Source organism: Punica granatum, chromosome 8 (genome assembly GCF_007655135.1).
Source record: "Punica granatum isolate Tunisia-2019 chromosome 8, ASM765513v2, whole genome shotgun sequence".
Classification (NCBI taxonomy): domain Eukaryota; kingdom Viridiplantae; phylum Streptophyta; class Magnoliopsida; order Myrtales; family Lythraceae; genus Punica; species Punica granatum.
This window is the reverse complement of record NC_045134.1, coordinates 16,529,953-16,547,243: the sequence shown is the minus strand read 5'-3', so window position 1 is coordinate 16,547,243 and position 17,291 is coordinate 16,529,953. Positions and strand designations below refer to the sequence as shown.

Sequence of the window (17,291 nt, the reverse complement as noted above, 5' to 3'; positions counted from 1 at the left end):
ACTAGCCACATTCACACAGCTACCCCCGTCAATGATCAAACTACATACCCGATCCTTCACTTGGCATCTAGTGTGGAATATATTTTCCCTTTGCACATCATCTCTCTCTTCTTCCTTAATTTGTACATTCAGTGCTCGCATGATTACTAAGGCATTCCCCTCAGCAGCATATTCATAATCACTACTAGAATCATCTTGTGTTGGCATTGAATCACTTTCCTCCTCTTCAGTTTCAATTTCCCCACTATCTAGCATGATCATTGCCCTTTTATTTGGACATTGAGAAGCAATATGCCCAGACCCCAAACATCGAAAACATTTGATATCTCTATTCTTTTAAGGTTGGGATGTAGAGTTACCTCTCTCCTTGTTGTCCCCTTGGCTCTTGCTCATGCTCCTTTCAGCATTCGATTTGGGTTTCTCTACTGGTCTTGAGCTGGCACCCCATTTCGACTTCCAATTTGAAGATCCCGAATAAGAACCACCCTCATGCTTGGTTGGTCTCCCTCTCTTGAGTTGCCGTTCTACTTTCATGGCCATGCTAACCATCTCTTCTATCTCCACATAATGTTGCAACTCCACCACATTAGCAATTTCTCGGTTCAAACCACATAAAAACCTGGTCATAGTTGCCTCTTCATCTTCTTCAATGTTTGCCCGAATCAAAGCTATTTCCATCTCCTTGTGGTAGTCTTCCACGCTCCTCGTCCCTTGCCTTAGACTTTGCAATTTTAAATGCAAGTCCCGATAGTAATACGAGGGAACAAATCGCCTCCGCATGACAGTCTTCATCTCCTCCCAGGTCTCAATAGGTCTTTCATGGTTCCTTTTTCTTTCCTTAACAAATTTGTCCCACCAAACGATGGCATAATTAGTGAATTCCACCGCTGCAAGCTTCACTTTTTTCTCTTCCGAGTAATTATGGCAATCAAATACAAGCTCCACCTTCCTCTCTCCCATTCGATAAAAGCGTCAGGGTCATTCCTCCCTTGAAAAGGTGGTATCGTCATTTTAATACTCCCAATATTCCTATCTACTCCATCTCTAATTGCTTGATCTCGCCTACCATGTCTTCGCCCCTCATTCCTAACTCCTCTGACTCTCCTCACACTTCCCACAGATGCAATTTCATCATCTTCCTCATAATCTTCATCGTCTTCATCGTGAGGATTCGCCGGCTGGCGGATTAGTCTCCTTGTATTGGGAACTCGCACATGCTGCCTGGGTTGCTCCCTCTGCATTTGATCAATTCGTTGATCTTGCCGGTCCATTCTATCACGGATATCTCCAAAAACAACTTCCAATCTCTCGAATTGTTGCTGCATGGCTTTCAAAGTAAAAGCAACATCTTGCTGGCCGGCATTACTTCCATCCCCAGTTGTAGATTCATTGCCTTTTCCTACGAAGCTCATGTTTGTACTATGAAAAGAAAATTGGTGTTAGGACCTCACAACCACTTGCTCACGTGTTTGCCCTCAAATTATCGCCGCTCAACACTCGTGTTTCGCTCAGTTCAATGGCTTTTTCCCTCTGATACGCTCACCACTCTTCCCTCTTTCCACTCTAATTTCCTCCTCAAAGTTCTTTAAAGAACTCAGCAACTCACAAATCAAAGGCAATTAGCTCATAATAATTCAAAACAACAATTAATATATTGGCCCTAACTTGGACACAAACTAACAGGGAAATAAATGGTTAAAGGAAAGTTAACCAAGGAAAAATTTTAGGAATGAAGAAAGGAATATATCAGAGTAATATATGGATGGAAAGATATGGAGGATGATATAGGGAAGGGAATATGGAAGATCAGGTATTGGGTAATTATGGGAGCAAAATTAACGCGGATCAACAAGGTAAATAACAACTTTAGAATGATCTGATGCAAAGAATCCAAATCAAATTGCCACCGACGGCTTCTTTCTTTTCTTTCTTTTTTTTTCCAGCTCTATTTTTTTTTTGGCCGAATATTTTTTTTTGCGCTCCTTTTTATTTTTGCTCTCCCCTTTTTTTTTTTGCTACTAATCAATCCAGAACGAACAAGCTAGATGGAATGAAATTCAACGAATTGAAACGTAAAGGATAGGATAAACTTGATTTGGAGCCTGATGCTCTGATACCAAAATGATGCGGATAGGTAGACTTCATGCAACCGTCTTCAGATTCATAGAGGCGTTCTTCGTATCCCAAAGGAAAGAATCTGACCTTTAAGAGTTGTTTCATGCGCCTCCACGTACATACCAAATTCCTTCCATCTTGAAGACGATTATTTTCCAATTTCTCCCACCAAGTAGACGCTTTGCCCCTTAACCGATAAACAACTCTAACAACTTGACTTCCATCATCGGGGATGCCGTAGTAGTCGAAGAATCGGTCCACATCCGAAATCCACGCCAAGTATTCCTCAGCGCTCATGCTTCCGTTGAAAGTCGGGATTCTCTTTGGGGGATAATCCTTCTGCACCCATTGGCGCCTTCTTATTTCATCGGAACTCGCAAGGGTTTGGATAGCTCGCTCAAGCCGTGCTAAACTCTCTTCTGTTCGTTGGAATGTGGGGAGCAGGTCTTGGTCGAAGGTAAACCCTCTTGGAACTCGTTCTGGGCGGTCTTTAGCCATTATCTTCGCATATTTAGCAAATCCACTCTGTCAGCACCCCATTTTGGCCCATCGGCTCCCTACACGAGAATCGCCGACCAAAGACCGGGTTACTATTCATCACCCAGCAATCAGGGGGGAACGTGCGGGCATAGAGTCATGAATGACAGGAGAAAAGCTGGGTCCACTAGAAAAGTAGAGGAGAGTCATCAGAAGAATAGACAAACAAGGAATCCCGAAAATGGCGGAGCCGGCACTATGGCACTATTCATCACCGAATCACTGAAACACCGAAAGGTGCCCAATATGGGACTCTAAAAATCCATCTCAGTGCCAAATTGACCAACGACACGTACCGGGCGCGTTTCGGGGGCATACCGCTTAAGCCGGGAAACCCCGATCTCTCACCGACGCCTTTTCTGATAGGGCTCTCGGGGCTCGATCCACTGACAAGTAAACGGCCCCCCCAAAACGGGCCTGCAGGCATCCAGGGACCACCGGGATCATGGAACAAACTTCAGACGACCTTTCGAAACTCTACAGGGTTTCCCGAGGGACGTTTCAGTGGTAGCAAACGCTTCCCGGTGGATCTTCGGGGTACTTTCACAGGAAACAGAGATCACAGCGATCCTCGAACACCTCAAGACATTCGGGGAACACTGAGAAAGCCTCGGTCACAAGTCCCTAGGTCTTCCCGGGGCGACGATCTTCGGTCGGGGACGACGAGCCAACGATCCCACACGAGGCAAAAGGGTCACCGAAACGAACATTAAGATGCACAAAGGGCAACCGGGGACCGGGGACGCTCAACTCCGCTCCGAACGTCCGAACAGGGCAAAACCGATTCTCGAGGCGCCGGGTCACCCGGACATTCGTTCACATAACGTATGGCGGTATTAGGCTCATTCAAACCCCCTTCGTTCGGGCATTCCAAATCCATAAATTAACCGGACATCGGAGCTCGGACGCGCGTTCAATCGAGTCTCAAGTTTTTTTCCGGCTTTCCTCTTAATCGAATGGGACCCACAGCTCAGCCAAGCCAAGCAACCAAGCCACGGCTCAACCCCAAGCCACCGCTCAACCCTTCAAGCCTCGGCTCGCCCGCAATCAGCCGCGGCTTCCCCCCCATGGCCGGCGGCTCAAGTCTCCCTCCACCACAAAATTCAAATCTCTTACACATCCATCACCTCCTATCATCCATCCATCACACCCATCACCCATCCTCTTGCTTCCCCTACACTCCATTTGAAATTTTCCCCTCCCTAATCCCTTCTTGAAATTTCGGCAGCCCCCACTTACCCATCTAACCGTGATTAACTTCATCAAAGCACACCATTAAGCTAGCCTATAAGTTCCCATCCATCATTAACCTTAATCACTTCTCCATTCTCATTCTCTCTCAAGCCAATCTCTCTCCAAAACCCTCTCAAACTTCAGCCCTTTCCCCCTTTTCGTCCAGCCCTTTGCCAAGGCCAAAACCGGCCAAAATCATCGAAAAACCACCCGGTATTCCGGCAACCACCCGACCCGACTTAAACCAAAAATCACCAAACTCCCTATCCTACATATTTTCCACCCCCTAAGTCCATTTCCAGTCTTAGTTTTGCCATTTGAAGTCTCCATCAACGTGTTCTGGCCGTACGAAGAATCGGCTCCCAAGAACGCTAGCCGGGTGCAACCGTGCCCTCCACACGTGCCATTTCGCTCCACGACTTTGCCGAGTCGTGCCATCACGTTCAAAGGGTTCCTCATAACCCTCACCCTCCCCCGTGAAGAGGTGGTCACGATCCGAGGGCCGATCCACTGTGCACAACCTCCGTTCCATCCGCTAGTCCCTTACCGGGTCCCCCTTTTTTTTTTACCAAGTTTATTCTCATTGTTTCGGGTTCGTCCAGGCCTCGGCACGTTCGGGATTGTCCACGGACATCTAGATCTGCCCCTTAGGAGTCCAATGAGCCTGATCTCGCACCGTGCCGTGACCGGAGCTAGCGTGCCGGCCCCGTTCTTTCCGAGCTGCCGCGGCTGCCACCTGTCGGGCCCCTCTACCCGTAGCCTTCAACCGAGTCTTGCGACTCTCAAGGCCACTTTCCCGACTCTTCCCCTCGTGCATCGAGGCTAGGTAACACCTCTTTACAACTTAGAGAGGCTAGGATCCTTGATATTCGTTTACATGAAACGTTAATATGGCTTAAAGAGGTCGGAATGCATGAAAGTTTACTTTTTTCTTTTGGATCTGTGATTCCCATGCACTCCCATACAACGTACGTCCGTTATTTCCGTACGTATATCCATGCCATGTCCGTATGATGCTCGAGCTTGCGTGCCATGATGGGAAACGACTCGGATCCGGACGGGAGAGGCCCTCCTTGGCCACGGTTGAGCCACGAGACTCACGGCTTAGTCTCTAGGGAGAGACCCGTGAGCTCCCTTGGCCTATTCGGGGCTATGGTGGCTTCCCCTTTCCCAAATCGAGTCGATTCCTATGTCCCTATACCATTAGCCACACGTAACACATTAGTATGACGGGAAATGTTCCGAATTGGGGTCGAAGAAACTCTCTCGACTCGCGTGAGTCATGGAAGCTCACGGCCTCCCATGAAGGAATGTGGCCGAGAGCTTCCTTGGACCACATGAGTCCGGAAAGCTTTCTTCCACCTCGAGACGGGCCGATTCCCGTGTTTTATCCATTTGGATATTAGTTGAGTCGATGCCGTCTTCGTTGTTTCCGCTTAAATACCTCGTTCGTGCGTGTTTGTATGATTTTACGTGATTATGATCATGGCGGTATCGAGATAACTAAAACATGTATTATTATCGTGATTGACGTGTTGTGTATGCAAGGAACGATTAGAATCGGCGCGGGAGATCGCTTAAAATCCGAGACGAGCCAAGGGTCACTCGGCCCCTCATTCGAGAAGTGGCCGAGAGTCCCTCGACTCCTCCCGGGTTTAAGGCGACCTCCCTAATCTTTTCGGATCGTCCCTTGGAATTGGGTGTCTTAATGTTCGGGTCTTATCATTAGTTATGTGGTAGTTACATGATCGACGCGTTGGTTTCGGATAATTACTCACCGAATTCATAATGTCCACAATATAAGGTCACTACCACCGAATAATTTCACAAACGGGAGAAACGGGACACGTCATTCGACTAATTAAATCGCTCGGACCAAATAATTGGGTAAATTGATTATTAATTCGTAAACGCATCGATGGTTCACGGAACGGCGGGAATGCCCTTTTCCTTAAAAAGAACTCACAATTTCAAAGCACCGAGGCGTGCAACACGACTAGAATTGACGTCTAACGAATACTCGCGAGCTACGACACGAGTCCGGGCCCGATTTGAGGCGGCTCGAGTCGGGACGCGTGAGTCCTCCTTAGACTCCTTCGTGTCACACGGTCCTCAATTTGTACACGAATCTCACACGTCTTATCATTCAAGGGCATAATCGTCATTCCGTGACTCACCGATACCCTAGGCTTTAGGGAGTTGGAAACACCTAGAACTATGAACGAGAAAGGACAACCCGTTCGGGTGCGAGTTTCATTCGCGCAACCCATTTCGTTCATTTTCGGCGTTTCTTTCTTCCTATCGTAGATTCGGTGGGGAGCATCTTATTTCAGTTGCAAAACACGAAAAACCGGATTAATCATACATTTGGCTTAATCAAACACTAGATAATGGTTAGGAGGAATTCTAGATTCCAAATTTAGAGTCAAAACACGATTTTGGCTAATTCGGTGAAACCGCAGTGTCACCTCACTGAGTAAGAGTCTTAAAACAAATACACACATGTAATTGGCTTAGAACCCTATTCTAGTCCGCCATCTATGTTTGCCTAGGTTAGATACATTGTTTGTTAATCAACCCCGTTAATAACTGATTAAATCACGTACACTCGACTTAATACACCACTTGTCTGTATTCATCGCTATTTGTCAGTTATTGTCTGTTTTTCATCAGTTTTATCATTTTTCTCCTGTTTTCCATTTGTCCTTGCTAATTTGTTGCGGTTCGGGCCCGAGCCCATAGGTTACGCATTGCACGGGGTTCAATGCCCCAAACCACCGAACACAAGGTCCAACGCCTCTTAATTCACTGAGCGCGTGCAACCCGAGTGCGGAATGGGATTTAGCCTCGATTCACCATCATACTCCGAATATGGCCTATGTGGAAGGCGATTTGGATTGGAAGCGTGAAACGGGTTTAGATATCACCCGGGAGCTCGATTGGTCTAACGGTTACGGTGGGAATCAACCGGTTCTCCTGCAAACCGTTGGATCGATCGAACCCGACCCCCGGCTCCTTGTGCCCGCGTTGCCTTAATTTATTTATCGATTATTTAAAACACACGGTGAGCCGGAGCGGAATATTGGCCTAATGAAACCGATCGAGATCCATTTACTTATTCAGTTATACTTTGTAATCATTCGAGAGAACATTGTGAGGACTTTATTTGTATACTCATTCATTCACTTGTAAGGATCCCCGATCGGCGAGCGAGAGGTCCGAGTGTCGAGTCGGTTAAGTCGGTCTATCATCACCAAAGGACGAGTAAGCTCGAATAATCGTGGTCTCGGTTCGCGCAGGGAATCGACCATCACGGTTCGATGAACTGTAACGCTAAGATAGTGTACGGACCCGAATGTGGACTCTCGTCGGGGCCCACATTGTGCGCTTTTGGATCGCGCGGCTTGGGAGTGTCCACCTTCCCGTGGGGACGCGTGACGGACACGCGTGAGAGAAGGAGTCGCCACTTATCGTTTTACGACCCGAAGGTCGAGGGCGGATAAGTTACCCGGGGTCTAGGGGTATGGAACACCTAGTTTGTTGTTAAGGCATTGGTCTGTGCGGAACCGGAAAATCCGTGTTCGGGGGTTCATGTTATGTGCGGGCCTATATCCCGCACACCCTTTCGGTACTCTGGTTTCCTAGGCTTGCATGTTTTATAATTTACCGCATGAATTAAGCTGCACTCGGCTCGCACGTTTTGACACCGGAGATTCGGTGAACCAAACGATATCGGTTGAGAAGCCGAGAGAGAAGTAAACCCGTATGTCGGGGAGTTGGTTCACAATCTTGTGTTACAGTTCATCGAACCATGGAGGTTGAATCCCTGCGTGAACCAGAACCACGAGTTCTTGGATTTACTTGTATCTGGGCAAGCATTAGACCGATTCGATTAATTCGACTCTCGGACCGTTCGCTCACCGACTGGAATTCTTACAGAATAAAAGCACAAAATGAAATCCTTACAATGCTCTCGAAAACAATAAATACAAATTACAAAAAGGGTTGAATTCCAGTCGTTTTGCGTTCGGTTATTATTCCACTCTAACTCACCGTGAGTTTAGGGAAAAGACCGAAGAACTGAAATTCAAGGGACGCTCTCACTGAATAGGGCGTTGGACCCTGTGATTGTTGATTAGGGTGTTGGACCCTGTGCTCGATGATTAGGGCGTTGAACCCTAATATTATTCGGCCTAGGGATCAGGCTCGACCCGCATGGCAAACAGGTGCGGAAAGATAACACGCAACATGCTAATAACAGACAAAGTGTTTGTTATTGTCTTGTTTACGTGAATTAATAGATTATTAACCCAGGGGTGTTTTTGCAAGCAAATGCCATAGGCTGAACAATCAAACATGTGCCAATGTTTTAGCATTCGGCTTTGTTTTGAGAACTTGACAAAGAGAGTCAAATCTCGTGTGTGTGGATTGCTTTTACAGTTGTTCTGTATTGTGACACTGAATTTTCATTGAATTAGCCAAACTCGTGTTTTGACTCTAGATTTGGAATCTAGAATTCCTCCTAACCACCTTCTAGTGTTTGGTTAGGTCGAGTGAAAGGTTAATCAGCATTTTGCATGTTTTCTGACAGAGATAATCATTCTAGTTACCCGAGTCTATGTTAGGATAATAGAAACTCATCAGTTAGATAAGAAAAGGCTACGCAGATGAACCTGCACCTGAACAGGTAGCCCATTCTTATCCCATACTGTAATGTTTCTGTCATGCTAACCCTGGGGATGTCGCTGAATTGTGAAAAGACGATTTTGCCCTTTATTTGAAAATTGTTTTCAGAGAAGGGGAAACGTTGCAGTGTGGGCCACCTTGGCCTGTAGCCGGTGTCAACCAAATCCCTGGATTGTCCAGGGTTGTGCAAGAACCCCGAAAAAGCCAAGGAACCGGTCGATCTGCCCGGAAGTGATCTAGAAAGATCTTCTGTATCGTGACCTAAACTACCTGGAATCAGGTAAAAACTCAAGTTGAGACACAGAAGCCCTTTTCAGACGTCCATGCTACATCGGACCGCACGTTTCGGGTTTTGAAATTGATAAGTTTGAAAAGGGCACCAACGTCATTTGACAACTCGTTGACGGGAGTTATCGATTAATGGCCAATTCGTGTAAACTTTATCAGTGTGAAGTGGGTTTAATCATGTAAGCGTCCCGATTAACCCGTTTGTGGAATTAATGCTTAAGGTTATTGCCGAATGCATTAATTAAGAAAACGATTCGTGATTCGACGACCAAAATGAATCCATAACGATCAAGGATAATTCAGTTGAATAACCGACAATATCCTTATAACCGAATTGATCCAAATGAGTCCTCGATACATGAATCCAGCGTGTTTATTTTAAAAGAGTCTTTAAACGATATTTTAACATAGAAATCGTAAAGACCTTGAAGTAAAAAAATTCACGCGATCCGATAAACGAATTAAACTCGAGAGAAGGAAATCATTCTTGACCCAAGGAAGGCCAAGAGGCCCTCAGCTTCATCTTATAAAGGGTGGCCGAAAGTTCTCATGGCTCCATTCGAGTCACAAATGATTTCCTAGTCACGGTTTAATCAATTTTCGCATACTCAAACATCAACCATGATAAATAACACTCCTTTTTAACAAAAAGCCGGTGTTATCACGATTTGTTTAGCTCATTTAAACATACAAACATTCACAAACGTGTTAGTTAAGGAAGGGATAAAATAACACCGGCTTCATGCGTGCAAGAACAACAAAACAAGCTCGGAAATTAACTTGGATCGTCTAAGGAGACCGATCTTAACCCGAAAAGAGCAATTTAAGTCTCCACCTTCTCTTTTAGAGACTTGGCGGAGAGTTAGTTTGCCATAGCCGGGTCGGGATAATCTTCTTTGCGACGATCCAAACCCTTTTCCGACATGCTAGCAAGTCATAAGGTAGTGCACATGCATAATATAACATAGAATAGCATAAAAATTGAATCTTGCAAGTTAAACATGAATGAAACACCATAATACTCCATAGCCATGCAAAAATATGAAAAGCTCTAACTCCTCTAGGTCGAGAATGTTTTACCTAGCCTCGGGATACGAGGAAAGAGTCGGGGAAGGGTTTGAGAGTCGGGTGACTTGGTGGAACCCTTGAAAGAGTATTCGGGTGCAAGGGTGGGCGTGCACGAGCACGGTCAAGCACGGTGACGGGCGTCGGGCACGATGACGGGTGCGGATGGCGCGGGTGACGCTGGTGACGCCGGTGATGAGCGCTGGTGACAGGCACGGGGGTGCTCGATGACGGACGCTGGGGTGCTGGGTGACGGGCGCTGGTGGCGCTAGTGACAAGCGCTAGTGACAAGCGCTGGTGACAGGCACGGGCGTGCTCGATGACGGACGCTGGGGTGCTCGGTGACGGGCGCTGGTGGCGCTGGTGACAAGTGCTGGTGACAGGCACGGGCGTGCTCGATGACGGACGCTGGGGCGCTCGGTGACGGGCGCTGGTGACGGGTGCTGGTGACAGGCACGGGCGTGCTCGATGACGGACGCTGGGGTGCTCGGTGACGGGCGCTGGTGGCGCTGGTGACGGGTACTGGTGACAGGCACGGGCGTGCTCGATGATGGACGCTGGGGTACTCGGTGACGGGCGCTGGTGACGCTGGTGACGCGTCACTGTTCACCCGAGAGATCCAACTTCACCCGAAATGACTAAAACGACCCAAAACGATGAGCAAACGACTTCAAACTAAAAAACTGGGTTCAGAAATGGAATCCTTGGGTCCGAAACATGTCGTCCATGAAGTTTGAAGAATTTTGGATATAAGTCGGAATAGTGCCCGCTATGGATCCCGACCTAAACTCTAAGGATATTTGGCTTGGTTTTCGGTTTTCATGAAGTTATTTGCTTGCTGCTGGTTCCTAAGAAGTTGAGAGCATTTTCTAGAGGGAGGAACTAGAAAGATCATGTATGCCTCTTAAGTGATTAACTTAATGACAAGTATGCAATATATATGTGAAGCTAATGAGCAATTAAGCAAAACAAAGCACCATTAAGGGCCTCATTAGCAAAAGTCGGTTGCCCTAATGGAGATGAGGATGAATGTCCTCCATGTATCTTGATGAGGAAGAGCCAAGAAGCATTAATGGAGATGGAGTTAATGGCTTGAGTGTTGACTAGAAAGACCAAAGATATTTTGGGCTAGGTGAGGGCAAGAGAGGAAGAGGAAAAGGCCGAAAGTTTTGGGGCAAAGGGCGATTGCCCTTGGGCAGCCCGTGGGTCCCACGGCTCGTGAGGAGAAACCGGGAAAAGACTCGGGTCTCGATTGGTTGCGTATTCGAAGTTCGTGGTTCGAATTGAACGTCGAATTGTCGATATACGCGTGAAAACGGAGTTAATGAGCCCGAGATTGACATTTTTCATAGAGAAATGTCCCGAATGTGTGTGAGGCTCGGAAGCCGATTTTTGCTCATTGCAAGTGACCAGGGCGAAGTTGTCCGATTCTGACAGCATATCTCGTATCTGCATCTCATGTTGGTCATTTTGACATAAGTTGTCAGACAACGTGAACAATCATCCCTTGAGCCGATAATGCTAACGTGGGGCCGGAGAAGTCCTAGGAGGCCGAAACTGGATTTCTCAGGATGACTTCTGAGTTGGTTGGGTACTCCGGAGATTACTGTAATATCTGTTTGTCAAGGTCAGACCTCCAATGACTTGAAAAGTGTATCTGAGACCTCTAAAGCATTGCTCGGGAGGTCTAGATGAGTCGTGTGGTTTATTCCGACGATTCCACGTTGAGCCTTGAGAAGGCTAACATGATGTAGGGTAGACAATCGACGTCAAGTTTCCGTGAAAAGAACCTCCGGATATGCATTTCCACTAAAAATGGCCATTTCTGCCTCTCGGAGGTTACTCAGGAAACTGATAAGCGTTTTGCTGTCTGTTTTGCCCAATCGTGAATGTCTGCTAGAGTTTTCCGGGCAATGCGGTATGAACTTCGTTTGCCGTAATTCCATCAGACCATTCTCCGGCTATGCTCTTCTGAAGAAGGGTATGCTTGTTTTGCCGCTCGGAAGTCATTTGAAGCGTCTGTGTGACTTCCGAGAGTCATCTGAAGCATTGTTCATGCTCTGTGTGCTGATGGGGCATGGCCACGTCTGATATTTGGAATTAACTTTTCTCCAGGAAACCGGCATTTTTGGACTTCCACTGAAAAGTTGTCTGTATACAGAAAGTTGTTCTGTATAGAGCAGATGATTTGCAAAATGCCTTTGGGGACACTTTTTATCTGTTTGGCATTGGAGTGGATTTTTTGAGTCCAATATTGGCTATCTTCCGACGATTGAGCAAACTATCGAAAGATAGTACCGTCCGTGTGATATACTGAAAATGCCGGTTTTGGACATTGTTGAGCTCTCTGGTCGCTCTGTTGCCTTTTGGTGACCCCTAGAGTCCTTCTGTCACGTCCATGGGTCATTTGCTCAATTTTGCCGACTTGAGGATGAATAGTGATTTCTTGCTCTGCCGAGCCGTTTTCTGTATTCTGCTCAAGTTGTGGTTTGGATCATTGCTGATATCGTTGTTTGGAATGGTGAGCCAAAATGGTGTGCTGACAGATAGTGAACCGATTCCTAGACGCACAAGCCTACTCATCCTTCAGATTCTTAGCCCAACTCGATCAATTCACCGACTTTACGGTGTCAAAATGGGCGAGTCAAGTGCAACCCTAAATCACGCGGTAAATAAACAAAACGGCAAGCCTAGCAAGCTAGAGTACCGAAAGGGCGTGCGAGATATAGGCCCGCACGTAACAGAACCCCCGAATTCGGAATTTTCGGTTCCGCACGACCATTGCCTTAGCATTAGGTGTACCTCGTACCCCCAGACCCGGGTGACTCAACGACCCTCGACCTACGGGTCGTAAACAGTAAGTGGCGACTCCTTCTCACGTGCGTCCGTCGCGCGTCCCCACGGGAAGGTGGATACTCCCCAAGCCGCGTTGCATAGGCCCCGTGCATGCGTGCCCCGACAAGACGAAATTCGAGTGCGCACAGTTTGGCGACTCCGCTGGGGACATCTAGAGGGTTCGGGCTCAATCCCGTTTGCTTGCTTGCATGTTTATTTACCACTTTCCGTACATTTACTTTTAAGCACATTTATTTCTTGCATTTGTATCACATCATTCTAGTGGGTTCTTAGGTACCTTGTCCGAAATCCCACGGGCACCAAAATAGGAAGCTAGGTTAGTCAGAGGTTCCAAGTAAGGGAACGGATCGAGTCAGCTATGCCACCGAACCGGCCCCCAAAGATCCTCGCTCGATTTCAAGGAATTCACACCCTTGTATCGGGAGCCCCCATCCCTAGTTAGCGGTTATCCCAGTAGCACCGAAAACCATGCATACATAGGGACCGTCATACTGGACCCATCTTTGCCTCCATGCCGTCAACCGACCCAAACGTCAAGTCTTTGAGTCGGCTCGTAGTTTTTCTTTAGGACGGGCATTTTGTTGTTTTGTAAGGAAGAGTGATGTATGCTGTAAAGAACACGACTATAGTTTATCTTCCCGCACTGCATGCATTATTTCCGAAAAAACTTAGGACATTACATTGATTTGATTCTTAAGACGTTAAGCCAGCATCTCCTCCATCTAGGAAAGGATGGACCGCCCGGCTCCCGGTCTCAGACTCGAAGCGATCACACCACCAAGGCAAGACATCATGCGCATATAGAGGACTCTCCGATCGGTGGATCGCGCCTTCATTCAGGGCATCATCGGGGATATGGTCATGTTCACGGAAACTCCGGTGGACTGGATCTTCTTGAGGACCGCCATGGAGTTTTGGGACTCTGAACACGCAGTATTCAACTTTCAGGGGATGGAGTTGTCCCCCACGATCGAGGAGTATATGGCCCTCATCCAGAGGCCCACGCCTACGACCCAAGGCATCTTTGTGCCCAACCCGTTCGCGACCATTCGGAGTCAGCTCTCTAGTCTTCTCGGCATACCTACCCAAGACATCCACGAAGAGCTTCATCAAGGATGGGACCACGGCATCAGGATTGCATGGCTCTCCGACTGGACGCTCCTCCACGCACTGACACCTTCGGCGGCATCCTATCAGCGCGACACATGTCACGGATTCCTGCTCTTAGTCTTCGGCACTCTCTTGTTCCCGTACTCGCCAAACCTCATTGACGGGGCTATTGCCCAAGTTGTCCTCCAAGTGGTAGGAGGCCATAGTTACGTGGAGGCTTTACTAGCTGAGACCGTTCGGTCTCTAGACTATGTTAGAGAGGTTCGGCGCGGCAGGATGAGGGGATCCCCGCACCTGCTGCAGACTTGGCTCCTCGCGCACGTCCGCCCCTTTTGCTCATCACATCCGTTCTCCTACATCACCGACGAGCGTTCGCTGATCGAGCGCCTAGTACCGGTCATCCCACCTCCCGAGCACAGGTTCTCGGAATGGAGGCACTTTTGGCGCGAGTTGACGCCCGTACTGTTCCTATGGGCCACTCGATGGAATCCCGGCAGCCCCATGATCACGGGATGTCCCGGAATTGTGGGAGTTCCCCTTCTCAGCCACTTGGGAAGCACCTTCATATTCCTCGACCGGGTAATCAGACAACTCGGCGGCATACAGGACATTCCCGCCGAGGCGGACCGCCTACCCTACCGCATCCAGTGGGCCGACTCTACATCCACGGTCCCTGCAATATTCCTACAGATTCAGGAGATCCGCCGTCAGCGGGACGCTAGCACCATACAGCGTCTGTATTTCCCCGAACACCCCACTGACGAAGAGCGAACATTCTCCGCCACATCAGCATACGTGGCCCGGTTCTACCCATGAGGGTCGACATCGCCACAACGGTCCCAGGCCGCCCCGACTCCCCGAGCTGCACCTACCCCCGCTCCCGAAGCCGAAAGCTCCACTCAAGCAGCCATGCGCGCGGAGCTACGGGCCATCCGGGAGGAACGAGATAGGCTCCGTTGCGAGCTTGTTGACTCCCGCGCAGAGGTCGCGGACTACAGGGAGCTTCAGATGGAGTTGGCTCGAGCACGCGCTCGAGTCGCACATTTAGACCGGGAGATGGCCCGTTTGGGCGCGAAGTTGGACCGAGTGCACAAAAGGGCTCGTGAGATCGCCCACCCATAGGATCAGCGGACGCACCCATTTTTGCTCTCGCTCGGACCTACGCCGCTCTCAACCGGCCACCGAGCGCAAAGGGATGTCGGCTTTTCGTTTATGTTCCTTCTTTTTTTCGTGCGTTGTATTTTGTAAAAACTATGGAACTTGAATCCAATCAATGTAATGACATTAGCATTTTGAAAACTCATGCATCTCATACATCCCGACATCTTATTTATTCCGTACTTGTCGTTCAAAATATCGACATTGTCCTTACATACTTTTGGAATTCTAGGTGATCGCAACTAGCGTCGCACCGTTACCCGACTCGTCAGCATCTCAGGATGGTGGAAGGGGATCGAGTCGATACCTCCGAAGAAGTCAATCCACCGGTTCCGACTCATTCTTAACCGCCCCCGATGCACGCTCCACCGCCTCCGACTCCTGCAGGCATACTCCCGGCGTATTCGGGCGCCCCTCCTACACATCTCCCGCCCCCGACGTCTTCAGGGGCGCCCCTTCCACCAGTCTCGCTGACATCATCCGCCTCCGACGACCAGGCCCGTATCACGGCACTCGAGGGCACGGTCAACCAAATGGCCACCAACATGGTAGAGCTGCTCGCCCTGTTTAGAGGACCGAACCGTGCATCCTCCAGCTCCACACCTCCATTAGGACAAGGGCCAATAGTCGACCCGACTCCTCGGGTTCCGCCGACTCAAGCCCCGGAGAACATGGATGCACCCGCACCACCAACACTGCATGCGTCCATGGCTCACCCTTTCACCAGCCCATATCCGCCGCCACCGGCTCCCACGGCCGTCACTCTTCCACCGACGACATTCCTGTCCTCGGAGCAGGCCCTGTCCGCACCTCTTCCTATCTCTATACCGGTCCCAGCCGCGGCCTATACAACGCCTCCACCGATGGTCTTCCTGGCATCAAGCGCACCTGCTCCGACTCACCCTCAAGCTGCGGAACTTCCTCCGTACTCGTCTCTACAACCCCACGTCGGCCTCTCTTACCAGGCACCGCCCCCCATAAACACTACCTTCCATGAACCAGGCACGTCGACTCACGCGGCCCAGTTCGCCTCACCAATGCACTTCTTCCCCGACTCTGACGTCGAACAAGAACGTAGATTGAAGCGAATGGAGGAGACGATACGAGCCCTACAGGCGAGTGATGCCCGCCCCGATGCGCGCTACGACGACTGTAGCCTATTCCTGGGATGTGGCTCCCCCCGAAGTTCAAGATCCCAGAGTTCAAAACCTACGAGGGCACGACGGATCCACGCCACCACCTCCGCCATTACAGGGGAAAGATGCTACAATATTAGGAGTACGAAGAGTTTGTCATCCACTCCTTCCAAGACAGCCTGTTGGGATCCGCTCTCGATTGGTTCATGTCGCTGAAGGCCGAGGACATTCCGACGTGGGAGGACCTTTCCCGGAAGTTCATCGACCAATACCGGTATTGCGCGGAAGCGCCTCCCACCCTCCTGGAGCTGAGCACGAAAGAAATGGCGCAGGGCCAAAGGTTCGAGGAATACGCCACTAAGTGGCGTGCCCAAGCAGCGAAACACATCCCTCCGATCAGTGAAGCGCAACAAATCCAGTTATTTCACTCCACGCTGAGGGGAGTGTACTATTCACACCTGTTGGCCCACACTTCGTCGTTCTCCGACCTCATCGAGGCCGGGAAAAAGCTTGATTTGGGGATCAAGCTCGGAAGGATGGAGGGCCCCGCCAGTAGAGGAGAGGAGTCATCGAAGAAGGTCCCCACCACGTCGTCGTCTTCCGGCGGAAGGAGAGGGAAGGAAGTTTCAGTGAACGCCGTCGATACGGCACATCAGGCGTCCCAATAATATTCGGTGAATCTCACGACCACACCGACCACCATTCCTACCTACTTCCCTCCGTCCCCACAGCACCAGCCTCAGTCGATTTACTACTCGGCCCCGCCGATGATCTCACAACCGTAGGACCACTACGCACCCGCGTCGGCTCAGCCCTCTCAACCTAGGCCCCTGGTGTCGAGAGCTCCTCCACCGGCGCAACAGAACCCTACTGCGCAGGGACCGCAGGCCGGCAGCACGTAGAGTCGACCCCGCAAACAATACACACCACTACTTGCTCCCCTCTCTCATATATATCGATAGCTCCTTGCGGGCGATCAGATTCGACCGATATCCCCAGGCCCAAATTTTGACCCGTCCGTTCAGGATCAATCTAAACGCTGCGAGTATCATCAGGGCGCGCCGGGGCATACTCTCGACAATTGTTGGAGGTTGCGAGACGAGATCC

General features: G+C 49.4%; 1 protein-coding gene across 1 annotated transcript; it reads left to right on the top strand.

Moving 5' to 3' along the window:
- Positions 1–15,404: 15,404 nt before the first annotated feature.
- Positions 15,405–16,400, top strand: LOC116188782 (extensin-like). Its single transcript, XM_031518252.1, has one exon. The coding sequence runs from the start codon at positions 15,405–15,407 to the stop codon at positions 16,398–16,400; it is 996 nt and encodes a 331-aa protein (XP_031374112.1).
- Positions 16,401–17,291: the final 891 nt, after the last annotated feature.